At 44.0% G+C, this 15,138-nt stretch overlaps 1 protein-coding gene and 1 pseudogene across 5 annotated transcripts in view; one reads left to right on the top strand and one right to left on the bottom strand.

The window, feature by feature from the left end:
* Window positions 1-15,138, top strand: part of CLOCK (clock circadian regulator) — a 104,289-nt gene that overhangs the window by 57,697 nt on the left and 31,454 nt on the right. For all 5 annotated transcript variants that reach the window (XM_088478790.1, XM_088478788.1, XM_088478789.1 and 2 more), the window contains 7 exons: window positions 2,720-2,868; window positions 4,190-4,281; window positions 5,514-5,603; window positions 10,907-11,027; window positions 11,931-12,044; window positions 12,448-12,566; window positions 13,256-13,338. In XM_088478790.1, coding sequence (XP_088334916.1) covers window positions 2,720-2,868; window positions 4,190-4,281; window positions 5,514-5,603; window positions 10,907-11,027; window positions 11,931-12,044; window positions 12,448-12,566; window positions 13,256-13,338 — 768 coding nt within the window. The remainder of the gene's footprint in view (window positions 1-2,719; window positions 2,869-4,189; window positions 4,282-5,513; window positions 5,604-10,906; window positions 11,028-11,930; window positions 12,045-12,447; window positions 12,567-13,255; window positions 13,339-15,138) is intronic.
* On the bottom strand, window positions 6,625-8,161 carry LOC148517342 (uncharacterized; annotated as a pseudogene).

Raw genomic sequence — 15,138 nt, 5'->3', positions numbered from 1 at the left:
TTGTAACCTCAGTCTAACATAAGTTGCAGCGCTGCTGAAATCACATCTATTTCTGACTGATCATTATTACATAAAACAGCTTGTTGAACTGTTTGGAGTGACAGCAGCTGCAGCAAATAAAGGAGCACCCTGCAGAAGTCTTTGTTTTAGAGGATATACTTAACAGATTAGTTCATAATGGTATCTGTCCCATCCGAGTGAAGGTGGATATCGCTGATATGTACTAACTTTACCGCTGGAAAATACCACTCAATCCTTCTTATGCTTGCTACAAATCCTTTTCTTTTCCTTTTGAATGAATTCTGAAACATCAGATGGACATTGGACAGATACTATTATGAACTAATTAAGGACTTTAATGATTTAATAATATATATATTTTTGGTATATTATTTGATGCAATTTTGGGAGTGCCTGTGTATGGTCACCTTATACTATTTGTAATCGGTGCAAGTGGTAAAGCTTAGGTGTTCCGGGTTTTCTACAACATACACTGCCCGATGCGGCCGACAGTTACCGGGTAAATATCGCATTGGACGGGCATGCTGGGCAATCCAGCATGCCCGACCGAGCAATATTTAACCCTCGGTCGCCCCCCTCCACGCTACAATTATCGCGGCGATCCGCCGATATCTGGCGGATCGTCCCGATAATTGCAGCGTGTATGGCCACCTTAAGGGTTGTTTGTTTTTATGACCATAAATAATATTACAATCATTTTGACTAAATGCAGAATGTCGACAAATTAAATTTTTTTATTGCAAGTGCTTTTTTGTTGGCCTGGTGTTTATAGTGTTATGTAAAATGATGCAACTCAATCTATTATACAACAGAAGCTGCATAATTTCCCACTAAGCAAACACAGGACTCCAAGAAAGAGGACAGTAAGGTCAGGGCTAGAAATCCTTTTTCCTGTAATATATAACTACACCAAACAATTCTAACTCTTCAATCAGCGCTTGTTTTACTTGCTAATGTTACACTGAAATCTGTCACTTGGTAATTCTTATTTTGCATCACAGTTAGGAATTTCTTTAGTGTTTTTAGTTTTATTGTTTTGCTTTTACCCTGCAGTTGCCTTTTTTGTTTCTTTTGAGAACCTGTCCTAACAATGGACCTCACTTATGATCGCCCGTACACATTTGCCGGTGGACAGATATGTCTGCGGACATATCTGTTCTTTGGCTGTGCAGCACAGCCAATGCGATATGTCTGTGACCGACATATCGTCTGTACACTGGCCGAAGGGAGCACGATATATTGGCTGATCAATTGATCGGCCAATACATTGGGCAGTGTGTACCCAGCATTATTCAAACTCAAATCTAAATTGCAGTGCAACAATAAAGCTGTGCAGGATTTGTGAGCTACATGCAAAAGCAGCCAGTATTTCCACTGCATGCAGAAATAAATAAATGTATTTGCACCCCTTGCAGTGCAACATGGTTTGTTCCAGAACCAAAGCTGCATGCTTCGTTTGCGTTGCTGTCAGCATCAGCCCCATTGGCCCTTATATAATAGTCAGCGAGTTGCAGGCACGGGTGCAATTCTGGAAAATTACACAGCTCACATTTTTAAAGAGGCAATAATTTTAAAATGCAAAACCAGCCAAGTTGTACCTTTATAAATTATTGGCACTTTACAAATACGGGCTAAGCTGATGGATTCGCGTTCCTGCCTTCGACTTGCAGTCTCTAACTTAAGGGCCATTGTCTGGAAAGTATCTGCTTCTTTTATCTTTCTCATGAGTCTATGCATTTTCCAACACAATCCTTAGGACCTGAAATCCATTTACAGTTGTAGGATTGCGGTAAATATTGATGGGTCACTGTACAAAAGGCAGTGTCTATGTGTGTATCATTACATTCTGACCTGTCTCTGGAGGTGAAGTAATATAAATAAATAAATATATATATATATATATATATATATATATATATATATATATGTCCTCCAGGGTGGCACTCCCATAAATAAAAAATACTGTAGCAGGTGCCCTCCAGAAAAGGTCAGCCAAAGATGACCTCTCATATACACGTCCACACAGGCGGCACTCTGTCCTCCATGACAACTACCAAAATGTAGTAGGGTGTTCCTGTCGGTAGGCTTCTTAAACAATTCCGTCACCAATTTGCCATTCTCAAATTTTAACTAAAAAGTTAAAATTTGAGAAAGTTAAAGAAAGGAATGCTGTTGCAGCGCCGGTGTGTAGGAGAGGCAGGGTGATGTCATCAGCGGGGGACCCGACCATGGACAGCGCGTGGCACGGACAGCACACGTGGAGTTTAGTGAGTATAAATGTTTGTGTCATTTGTATTGTGGTGTTGTACCTTGATGAAGGGGCTATATTAAAGGCTCCGAAACGTCGGTGATATACATTACACCTCCTGTATTGTTATTTTTGGAGGACAGAGTGCCGCCTGTGTGGACGTGTGTGTATATATATATATATATATATATATATATATATATATATATATATTTTTTTTTTTTTATATATATTCTCTCTCTGAATCACCGACGGCTCCAGCTTTTGGAGCCTCAGATGCTTGACCTGTGTGGCCATGTTTATGAAGATGGAGTGAAGGGACTTTGTGCTTTCATACTGCTGCAAGTTGGGTTTGGGGGTCATCATTGTACCATAGCCCCTCCTCCATGTTTTGGTACACCCGTTGGATATTTGGAGGCATCCTGTCATTTGATTGCATTCATCTTGTAGGGTGTCTCGGAACAAGTCGGAGAAGAAGCGTAGAGACCAGTTTAACGTGCTCATTAAGGAGCTTGGCTCTATGCTGCCGGGAAATGCTCGGAAGATGGATAAATCCACAGTGTTGCAGAAGAGCATTGATTTCCTGCGGAAACATAAAGGTGTGTGACTGAGCATTCTCCACTCCCCTCTTTACTGTAATGTATCCCACGCCTTATCGGCTTAACCCGCCAAAGACATTGAAAGTTTCCAAAACGAAGTAAAATCGTGGGAATATAGCAACCCCATTCTTTTTTTTTTTTGCTTACTTGTAATATTGTTTCTGAAGAACAAAATCCTTTGCTTTAGTTAAATCACATTCACATAATAGATGAAGTTTGTGATTCTTAACCGAGAACAGAGATAGCTTATACTCTTATCAACAGACAGACACATGTTCATCATTTTGGATTGTAAACTTTATATAAAAAGTAAAAAAAAATAGTTACGGAGCTCTAACAACAGAGCGAAATGTTTTATATTTTATTTTTTTCTTCATGTGTTTTTTTGGGGGACCTATAGGTCTCCCATACTGTTATTGCTAATAGATCTAATGCAAACAAAATCCATAAGTAGCTAATGGTTTTTGTACAATCATGTGATCAAGATTTTAACAAAACCGTTCCTGGCCTTATGTCCCCAATAGCAGTCATCTCCATTATGACGATGTGGTATTTGTAATTTCACTATATTGTCTTGGTGATCCGGTAAAATAGTACTCTTGTGGGTGATGCAATTATAGGCAATGACCACAGGGCGCCATTCTGGAAAAGCACATTGCTGCCAGCAAGTTTTTTCTTTTTATCGCATCTCAGAAAATCTAGCAGTGTTGAGGCGGATGTGTGTGCACCGAACACCATACTGATGATCGGCACATTCTGCTGAAACGCATCTGGAGACATGACCATTGCCAATCCCTGTGGCACATATTTACATATTCCTTGATTATGGCTTTGTAAGGAGGACCCAGCTGTCTGCTGCTTGGCGATACATGAATCTTAACCGCTTGGCTTTGATTATGGCAGCTTGGAGTATCTTCACCCAGAGATGGAAAAGTTTCCCCTAATCAGTATTAACTAGCATCTGGAAATGTTTGTTTTTATTTCTGCTAAGCTGTGACTGTTGTTAAACAGAGGGATACGTATGCATGTTACCTTTCTTAGGTTCACCAGTCTTTCTGGCCTACATGCAATTATTTAATGGACAACTTCTCCTTGTGTTCTTCACAGTTGACTGAAGTTTAAATAAGAATGTGATAAAACACCCCTACAGTAGCTATCGGTATCATTCATTCAACCAAATTTTCCTCTTATATGTCTTTTTTTTCTTTTGTGAGACTGTGTAAAATAGTAATTGGTTATTAATATCAGACAAGCCATAAATCTAGACTAGAGTCAAAATATTTTCAGGATTTCAGATGTAATTGCAGTATCTTACTTGCAGAAATCAGTGCACAGTCTGATGCGAGCGAAATTCAACAAGACTGGAAGCCTGCGTTCCTTAGTAACGAGGAGTTTACACAGCTCATGCTGGAGGTAGGTGCGAAACGCTGACTCTACCTTTTCACACCAGTGGTCGTGTAAATGACTTGGAAATGTTGTAAGATGACATTCATTTATAGTGGAGTATGATAGTATTAGTGACATGAATAAGGCATGAAGCACAACTAGTTTTCATGAATAATGAGTCTGCTGCTTCCACTGTGCTTAGATTCTCCTTAAACGTGTAATGGACAATATATTAAAGAATGTGAGGTTGGGGAGAAAGACATACATTAGGGAACCTGTTTCTAATAGTAATGGTTTTTTATGTGCCATTTAAGATTAATTCACCCTCTTGTTCCTAGAACCCTTCCAATTGTTCCATAGCTTTTTGGCATTGACCATTAATTTGCCTATTTCCACATGTGTTTCACCATTTAAGGGAGAGATGTAATTTTGGAGTGGGGCATATTTAATTTATTTAATATTATTTATTTCAGTTCTTTGCTGGATTATAATGTGTCATGGTCTCTTCATTGTGAAACTAGAAACTAGGATTTATTAGATCAGTGGTTCTCAAGCTGTTCTCGGGACCCCACACAGGTCATATTTTCCAGGTCACCCAGCAGGTGCACAGGTGTATTCAGTACTTACTGACACATTTTACAATATCCAAAGGTGATGCTAATTATTTCACTTGTGATTCTGTGAGGAGACCTGGAAAACATGCACTGCTTGGGGTTCTGAAGACCGAGTTTGAGAACCTATGCATTAGATCATCCAGTTGTCCAATGCCCAAAGTTTGATTCTCTCAGCCAGCTGCAAGGCACCAACTAAAGCCATGTCTTACGCTTTACAAGTTGCCTCATCCTGCTCCATCTCCATTCCTTTAGCTCTGTGTTCGACTAAATTGCTGTCATTGACTTAATGCTACTCATGTGGTCGCCTAGTCTCATAATGCTTTGATATGACCATACAACAATGTTTCATATCTGACACCAACCGTCTTGTTACATTCAGAGCTTCTTAAATCTTTTGCCTTGTCATTTGTCCCATTGTACACACACAGTGCATTGGTGCCTGTCTGCTTTGAACAGCATTGTCTGCACATATGAGACGGTCACTGACGGGACGTGCAGGTGTATCTGTAGTAGGGGAGAGTGCTCAATTTACATTTTATGTGTTTTCGTTGATGCAGTTCATGGGGATGTTTATCTGTTGAGCTTGCAGGTGAAATAGTCCTGAAAGGTGATCTGCAATAACTTTGTGTCTCACTCTGGTTTCAGGCCCTGGATGGTTTTTTCCTGGCCGTTATGACAGATGGGAATATAATCTATGTGTCAGAGAGTGTTACACCATTACTTGAACACTTACCTGTAAGTAAAAGCTGACAATTATTTCCTATATTTTATTTCTGTCTGTTAATACCAATTTACTTATACAAGGAATGTACTGAAGAATTTTACTAGATTAGGAAACAAATCCATTATTTCAGTAAATTAAGTACATTTAATTATGATGTTATCTATTACTGTTTTTGTAACTATAATAGGATTTTTGGGTACTTCCCGTTGAATCCTTTTCTCTGAGTCAGGCTGGGGGGACACTGGACCATGGGTTGTAGGTGGGAAGGCGTGGATTTGGTACTAACACTGAAATCTATAACTCCTCCCCTCTGCAACCCCTGACTTCAGTACAACTTCAAAAGTGCCTGGTAAGGAGAAACAGTACTCAGTGACACTGTCACACCAAAAAATAAACATGAAACTGACGGTCAATACGACCCAAAATCATAACTCATACTCAATACCGCTGAGCGTGAGGGAAGGAACGCAGTGTCCCCAGCCTGACTCAGAGAAAAGGATTCAACGACAAGTACCCAAAAATCCTATTTTCTCTTTCGTCTGGGCTGGGGGACACTGGACCATGGGATGTTCAAAAGCCGCCCCCATGGGAGGGAATGCTCAGATTGCCCGACCGGAGAACTGTACGCCCAAAATGGGCGTCCCTGGAGGCAAAAACATGAAACCTGTAGAACCGCACAAACGTGTGGACAGAGGACCAGGTAGCTGTGTGACAAACCTGTTCGGCTGAGGCCCCGTGACGCGCCGCCCAGGAGGCCGCCACAGCCCTAGTGGAATGAGCCAACACCCTAGCTCGTGCCAGCCCTTGAAATCACTGAGCGGAGCCATTTTACAATGGTCTACTTTGTGACTGGCCAGCCCCGTTTGTGGGCGTCGTAGAGAACCAATAGAGAGTCCGTCTTACTTAAGATCGAGGTTCTGTCTAAATGCGTAGGGCCCAGACAACATCCAACAGTGATAGATCGTCCTGGTCCCCTGAGGACTCTGTTTATCCTGTTTTCTCATCTTCAATTTCCTGGTTTAAGTGAAAAGATTAAACCACTTTCGGTTGAAAAGAAGGAACCGTCCTCAGCACAGCCCTATCGTCATGGAAAACAAGAAAAGGTGGTTTGCAAGACAAGGCCCTCAACTCAGAGACCCGCCGAGCCGAGGCAATGGCCATAAGAAAAACCACTTTCCACGTTAAAAACCGAAGGTCAATGGATTCCAGTGGTTCAAACGGAGCCTGCTTAAGAGCCGTCAGAACCAGGGGCAAATCCCATGGTGCTACTGGTGGTTGAACCGGAGGCTGTATTTGCAAGACCCCCTGTAAAAAAGTCTGCACCTCTGGGAGGAGAGCCAGACGCTGCTGAAAGTAAATGGAAAGAGCCGAAATCTGTACCTTCAAAGATTGAAGCCGTAAGCCGGCCTCCAGACCGCCCTGCAGAAATGCTAAAAACCTTGGCAGGCAGAACTGGACAGTATGTACTCCCCGCTGCACACACCACACAATATAGGTTTTCCAAACCCTGTTGTAGTTCTGCGCGGAAACCTGCTTCCACGCCCGGAGCATGGTCCTGATGACTGAAGGGGGAAAACCCCTGGCGTTCAAGAGCCCGGTCTCAACAACCAGGCCATTAAAGTCAACTGAGGTAGGCCCTCGTGACAGAATGGCCCCTGTAGCAGAAGATCTGGATGCAGAGGCAGACTCCAACCCGGCCCTGCGGCTAACCTGAGAACCGTGGTGAACCACAACCGGCGTGGCCAGTTTGGAGCCACTAGGATGACTGAAACCTGCTGCTCCCTGACTCGACGGAGTACTCTTGGTAACATGGGAATTGGAGGAAAAATATAGGCCAGACAGAAGTTCCAGGGAACTATCATGGCATCCACTGCAAATGCCAAAGGATCTCTGGACCTTGCACAAAATCGAGGGACCTTGCCATTGTGGCGAGACGCCATCAGGTCCACCTCCGGACCAGCTGCTGGAAAACCTCCTGGTGGAGAGACCACTCTCCTGGCAGGAATGTAGTCCTGCTGAGGTAGTCTGCCTCCCAATTCTCCACCCCCGGTATAAAGACTGCTGAAATTGCCGGGAGAAACGTCTCCGCCCAAGAGAGAATGAGACTTGCCTCTGCCATGGCAAGTGTGCTTTTGGTTCTGCCCTGTTGGTTTACATATGCCACTGCCGTGGCGTTGTCTGATTGGATCCTCACTGGTCGGCCTGCCAGGAGGACCTGAGCCCCGCACAGTGCCCAATAAATGGCCCGGAGCTCCAGCATATTTATTGGGAAACCTAACTCTGATGACAACCAGGTCCCCTGGAGATAGAGGTTCTCCGTCATCGCTCCCCAACCTCTGAGACTTGCGTCTGTAGTGACAATAATCCAGTTGGGAGTCACCAGGGACCGACCCTGGAGAAGGTGATCGGTAATCAGCCACCAGCGAAGTGACTGACGAGTGTTGTCTGACAGAACCAGCAACTGAGAAGAAAGGTCATCTGAGCAGCCCGTCCAATTCCGGAGAATCTACCACTGGAGAATCTGTGAATGGAAGCGGCCGTACTGGATGGTTTCGAAGGTAGAGTCCATCATGCCTAGTAACCTCATGCCCAGCCAAACGGATGGCCGAGGGGCAGACAGCACTTTCCTGACTAAGTCCTGAAGGGCCCGGGCTTTGGGCTCAGGTAAGAAAACCCTTTCCAGTGCTGTATCGAAGGGCACCCCCAAAAACGTCAGACGTTGGCTCGGCCGAGGTGACTCTTCTCGAGATTCAGTATCCACCCATGATACTGTAACACCTGCACCGTGTGATCCAGGTGGAGCTGAAGTTGGGCAGCAGAATCTGCCTTTACTAGCAAATCATCCAAATAGGGAATCACCGTTATTCCCTCGGAATGCAGTAAGCTTGCCGTTGCTTTCATTATCTTTGTGAAGACCCGCGGAGCTGTAGCCAAACCGAACGGCAGAGCCTGGAACTGGTAATGGGCTCTTCTGACCGCGAACCTGAGTAGAAACTGATGCCCCGCCCAAATCGGTATGTGGAGATATGCATCTCTGATGTCGATAGACGCTAGAAACTCGTTTGCCTACATACCCTGGATCACTGATCGGAGCGACTCCATGAGAAACCGATCCACCCACAGGCTGGCATTCAAGGCTCGTAGATTCGAAATCGGCCAATAAGTGTCGTTGGGTTTCTGGACTTGGAACAAGTTGGAGTAAAACCCCTGTTTCTGATGAGACTGTGGAACAGGAACTATAACCCCTTCTGAACAGAGGGAACTGATAGCCTGGTTTAAGGCCCCTCTCTTCTCCGGCTCCCTGGGTAATGCTGTAGCGAAGAAACATCGTGGCGGCTGCCCCCTTAGGTCGATCACATAACCTCGGGAGACCAAGCATCTACTCCTGAAGCTACCCACCTGTCTCGGAGATGGCCCCCTACCTACCCTGAGACTGGATGGGCTGAGATCCTGTCAGGTACTCTGCTTCTCAGATGCCCTAGCACCCGGGTGCCTGAATGTGCCGGAGAATCAACCCCGGGGGGGCAGAACCCCTACTGGCAAGAGAGGGTCCTCGGGCCCCCTGACCTCTTATTATTCCCCTTCCTCGAAAGGAAGAACGGAAGACTCAGAAACGTGAGCCCTTTAGCTTCTGGGGCACCACAGGCAGAAAAGTGCTCTTTCCACCTGTCGCCTGGGATATAATAGTATCAAGCTCAGAACCGAACAGGATGCCTCCACAAAAAGGCAGAGGCTCTAAAGCGCATTTAGATTCTGCGTCCGCCTCCCAGGCACGAAGCCGGAGTGCTCTGCGTGCCGTGACTGAGACTCTAGAGGAAATCTGCGCTCCATCTTATGCGGCCTCACACACAGTCTGCAGCCGCACGTATCTGTTCCGCCAGTACCAGTAAATCCTCTCTGGATGAGTCACCGGCAAGGCCTGCCACTACTTTGTCAACCCACTTCTCCATGGCTCGAGAGACCCATGCAGATGCCAATAATGGGCGTAGAAGCGCTCGGCGCCATCCCCCCTTTACATGCGGCTCTCACCGCCGCTTTACACTCGAGCCGTGTGCTGCTATAAGCAGCGCACAGTACCTATAGTAAAAATAAACAGAACATTACAAATAAAGGAAAAATCCCTAAGCTAAACCAGGGCCGCAGAGCAGCCCTGAAACAATGTGCCTCTCTCCACAGGCACTAAACTCACACTGAAGTCAGGGGTTGCAGAGGTGAGGAGTTACAAGTTTCATAGTTAGTGCCAAATCCACGCCTTCCCACCTACAACCCATGGTCCAGTGTCCCCCATCCCAGACGAAAGAGAAAAATTCACTAAGAAAGTTGCTATGGCTTTTGTGGCTTTCACATGTCTGGAAATTGACAGTTTTTCATGGTCATATCTATATATCACATATTTAGGTATCAACCTTGCAAATTAGATATTCTTTTAATATAGGGTTCTCAGATTTATATGGCATCTGTGGTAGATTAAATAAATCTGTGAATTTAAAAATTGCTACATTTTTAAAAATTCCTCATCTGTTTGGATCAGGTTTTGTTAGTAGAAATGTCTGGAGAACTGTAGGATTGGTGGGATTGGTCATATTGATTGTAATGATTTCTGTTTTCTGATTGGGTGTGTATAGCAGACATCCATATTGGAGTTGACCGTTATTTCAGTTAGTCCATTAATAAACAAACGGCTTCCTCCAGCACACTGCAAATAAGCCAGCAATAGTGATTTACATCCTACATGAAAATAGTAATGCAGAGATCTCAGTTGCATGCATTTGCAAATATGTGGTAAACCACCAGCCACTGCAAGGTGTCTCTGTTCTGGGGTTATATATTTATGTATTTCTAAATTGAGAGCTAATTTACCTGGAGGCACTCCCAAGTTCCTCCAATTTGGCACTACAAGGATCAGCATACCACTGATCCCATACAGTGGTACATATAATGGAAGTTGCCCAAATGAGTTTATTAGCCCACCACAGGTGCATGAAAGGGAGGGGTTGATCTAGACATGAAAAAACAAATAGAGGTCCTGAGTAAACTGCATATAGGTCAGCAAAAGTGATTTACATCCTGCATTATAGGTTAGTCCGCCAGATTCCTTCTCTCCTGCAACCCGTCTACATGGCTAGTCCACCACGTGTCCCCAGGAGAAGTCAGTACAGTGGACTGGTGAATGCCTGAATCATTTTACTAGTTGGTTGAATGGGGGATTTGCATTTACACTTGTACTGCCACCCACATTTTTTATTTAGACTTCTGTGCTGTGGTTTATATGTGTTTATGTTCTATCTAAACTGTTTTATATCTTTTCTTTCAGTCTGATCTTGTTGATCAGAGTATATTTAATTTTGTCCCCGAGGGGGAACATTCAGAGATATATAAAATCCTGTCTACTCGCATGTTGGAAAGTGGTTCATTGAGTTCGGATTACCTTAAAGGTGAGTGGTATCTTGTAAATGCAAGGTTACAGTTTTGCACAACTAAAATTATAATCTAAAAATAAATGTATCATCTACAGACTTCAACTCAACAGTGCTCCCCTAGTGGCCAAACTGAATAGGCATAGAATTATTTTATGGAGCAATAACTTGTGAAAGAAAGCACCGCTCGGGCATGAGCAGTCTCTTACCTGGGATTACATAAGATAAAAATAGTGACTTGTCGAGTGCGCACAGTGCTAATTCAAAAAGAACAATAGTTACGGTACTTCCCAAATGTACCGTAACTATTGTTCTTTTTGAATTGGCACTGTGCGCACTCGACAAGTCACTATTTTTATCTTATGTAATTTGCTTTAGTACTGAAGGGTGGTACTGTTTGTGACTAGTTTCTGCAGCAAAAGAGTACTAGGCGCCCGTTGGTACTGCTCACCCCATTGGCTATCAGTTCTTACCTGGGATTGGTTGACCAGTATAAGAGATCACTCCTGATTGGCTGCCCAGTATAAAAGTAAAATGACTGATAGAATTGTTATATCTGTTCTAACCAAGTTCAGGAACGTTTAAATATTTGTGAATGTTTAGTTGACTCGGTAGCTCTTTTTGTATAAGGGAATTGAATTATTTTGTGCTTAAGTGACCTAAAAATGTGTTATCTGCTAAACCTTTTCATTATTGGAGCATATTCCCCATTTTGTATATGCCGTAAAACATATGCATTAATTTCCTATCACACTCTCTGTAATGTGCGTTGCCTTTCAGTTTCTGTAAGACATTGCAAATCCCTTACCAGCTTGGAACAGAATTGTAAGGACTATAAAATACCTGTAGTGGTATCTTAGAACCTGCAGAGTGTTCTGTACAAATAAAATGTTAATTATATATGTAACATGTTTGTTTCAGCAAAAAATGAGCTTGAATTCTGCTGCCACATGTTGCGGGGAACTGTCGACCCAAAAGAAACGGCTACATATGAATTTGTAAAATGCATTGGCAATTTCAAGTCCTTAAATAATGGTAAGTAATACTGTGTGTGGATGACTGACTGGGTTAGGGTAAGCATTAGAAGAAATGCTGTATTAAGCCAGCCACTCACAGTCTGTGCTCATATGTTGTATTTAGGTTCCTGTCCGAGTGTATGTATATTCGTTTCATGTACTTTGTCAAGCATTTAAATAAATGTGTCCTACTATAGAGACAGTAGAGAGATCAACAAATAATGTAACACTGCCCAATTTCACTTGTGGGCTGAGGAATGAAGGTGTTTGCTGACAACAAGGAAAACGGTCACTTAGGGTCATGTTATGTTTGTGTAATTAGAGGTTAGTTGTAAAGTGTACTGCATCAGAACTGTAATTCCTGACTGCCTGCCGTGACAGAACCATGATCTCCTGTAACATTCTGTATCCCTGCATTGCAGTGCCCAGTTCTACACACAATGGCTTTGATGGTGCATTACAGAGGTCTCTCAGGCCCACATACGAAGAGCGAGTCTGCTTTGTAGCTACTGTAAGATTAGCTACGCCTCAGTTCATTAAGGTACGGCTAGTTTACCGTTTCATTCAGCAGCTTTCCAAAGCTTTCCATGAACTGTTTGATGCAGATAATGCGTCTAGATACAATATAACTATCAATGTTGAAAAAGAGATCATTTAATATTTAGCTTTTTTTTTTTTGTTTGCTAGGAATTCATAAAAATAAGATAAAATTTCATTTACTTGGGGTGCAGCGTTTTCCCAATTGCCAAAGGCTGCTACATCTGCTGCTTGTAAACCACCAGTGGTGCTTTTGATGTCCCTGGAGTATGGGGAAGTTTATGAGAAGGGACATTTGACAACACTGCTGTTGGTTGGAAAGAAACCGGTCATGGTTCCCGAGTGCAGAGCAGCCCTGGTGCCATTATCTTTCTCAGGCGAAGATGGGGTGAGGAGGTGGAATGTGGTAACGCTGCCCTCCCAGCTAGGTAGAACTCTCATATCATAGCCTGGTGATCTCCACCCAGCACTAACTATTTAGTTCTTTATATTTTTATATGTGATGTTTGCAAACAACAGTGACTGCTGTGTTTTATCAGTAGTTTATTCATTACTCAAAGTCTTGTTGATTACTATGTGTAAAGTTTTGCCACTGCTGTCCGATCACCCAACCTCTATACCCATATATAAAAGACATGCCTTTTATATATTTTTTTATTTGAAATTAGTTGTTCAGTTTAATTTGTCTCCCAGGAAATGTGCACCATAGAGGAACCCAATGAGGAGTTTACATCAAGACACAGTCTGGAATGGAAGTTTCTTTTCTTAGATCACAGGTAATTATACGGATTAATCTTGTTACTGCCATTCATGCAGGTTATTGATGACCCAGCATATATATTATAGTTTCTTCTTCAGGGTCCATAGGGCTCCACAGGGAAGACAATGGGGTGTATGTGGGACTTGGAGGACCGAACACCAACAGCAAAGCTTTTCAATCCCAGGATGCTCCGGTCATTCCCCCTATACCCCGCCTACAGCCTGAGGGCAACTCAGTTTTGTTAACAAGCCCAAGGCAGGAGCAGGATTGGAGAGAAGGAAGACTGGTACACTGAAGAATCACACTCAGTTTCGTTGGTGTCTAACAGTGGAGCCCAAGCTTATTTTTATCGTTTTATTTTTATTTATTTTACAGCTGAGCAGCAGCATGAGATAGTCCTTTGGACGTCTGCACTGCTGCTCCATCACCCCTCCTCGGCGCAGAGACACCAGCCTGCGGCTAGGTACTCCCGGCGGGGCTCTGAGGGGGACCTAGCTAGCAAGGCTCCCTGGACCCCAGACTGCATCCGGGACTGAAGGAGACAGGTAAGGCGGATCCCCCGCTTGCGCGGACCTGCGTCTAATGCGCAGTCTTCTTTCTGGTCTTGGGAGACAGGCCGGAGGCGCTGATGTGGACACCAGTTCGTCCACTAGACCACCAGGGAAATACAAATACTGGCGCAGGGCACGATTTAAGGCCATGGGACCCGGTGGTTAATATCAGCATAGGGGAGAAGGCTCTTTTCCTGCAGCCCCTTCCCCAGCTCAGGCACCATTCCACTGCGGTTTTGCTACTCCCTGAGCTGCTCTTCCCTCACCCTATGCCCCTATTGAGACTCACGACAGCCATTTTCTGCATTCAGGTCTCCGGGAACACTGGATCCATTCTCCTTGTATACCTCTCCCAAGGGCCAGGTTTATACAGCGCTATATTCTACCAGCCACTGCAGTCTGTGTAGTAGATTTTAGTGCCCACTCCAGTTATATTGTATATTCTGCATTTGTATGTGACTAGTGCTAGCGCTGCTGTATGTTTTTTTTTCTTCTCCCTTTTACTGTCCGCTTATACCTTTCCCTTTATTCTACTATAACCCTGGCATACTAAAGTGTAGGGGGTTCATTGTACCTCACATCTCCCTATATTTGTGAGGGCTATCACATACTATATATTGCTGTTGCTCACTGCACTGTGTCAGATTGTGTCTTACATTATTCTAGAAGCTATGTCTGGCAGAGGCAAGAATAACAAGCAACCTGCTGCTCCTACTCTGTGTCTTGTAAGTCCTGCTCAGCAGGCTTAGCTTCAGAGGACCTCATTCAGGGTGGTCTTTGTGCATCTTGTTATACTGCCCCGGGCCCATCAGCCCTGGTGTCCTCTCCACCCTGGGCTACTTTTTCACAGGTGCTGGCAAAAATTGCGGACCACATAACTGTCCCTGTGGTAGTTCCCTCTATGGGATGGCCACAGCAGGTACTCCCTGCAACTCCTGTGCCTCCCCCATGGGTAGATATACTTTCTACCTCAGGGCAGAGGCTGGCGGCTACCTCTACAGCCATTCAACAAATGCTGCAAAAGGAGACCCTTACCTAGTAAACCTACTAAGCGTGCTGTGTTATCATCCCAGTCCTCCCAGCTATCAGATTCTGAGTTATTATCTGTGAAGGCAGAGGACGCAGACCTATCTCACTCTGACTCCCTCTTGGGAGACTAGCAACCCTCCTCTAAATTGAATATACCTGCACTTGTAAGAGCTGTAAAATCTATTCTTCAAATAGCAAAGACAAAACCTGCTCCTAAGTCAAAAGAGTCAGTATTT

This window comes from Taudactylus pleione, unplaced genomic scaffold (genome assembly GCF_031769625.1).
Source record: "Taudactylus pleione unplaced genomic scaffold, aTauple2 ptg000218l, whole genome shotgun sequence".
In the NCBI taxonomy this organism is placed as follows: domain Eukaryota; kingdom Metazoa; phylum Chordata; class Amphibia; order Anura; family Myobatrachidae; genus Taudactylus; species Taudactylus pleione.
Note: the sequence above shows the minus strand (reverse complement) of the source record. Positions and strands in the feature narration are given on the sequence as shown.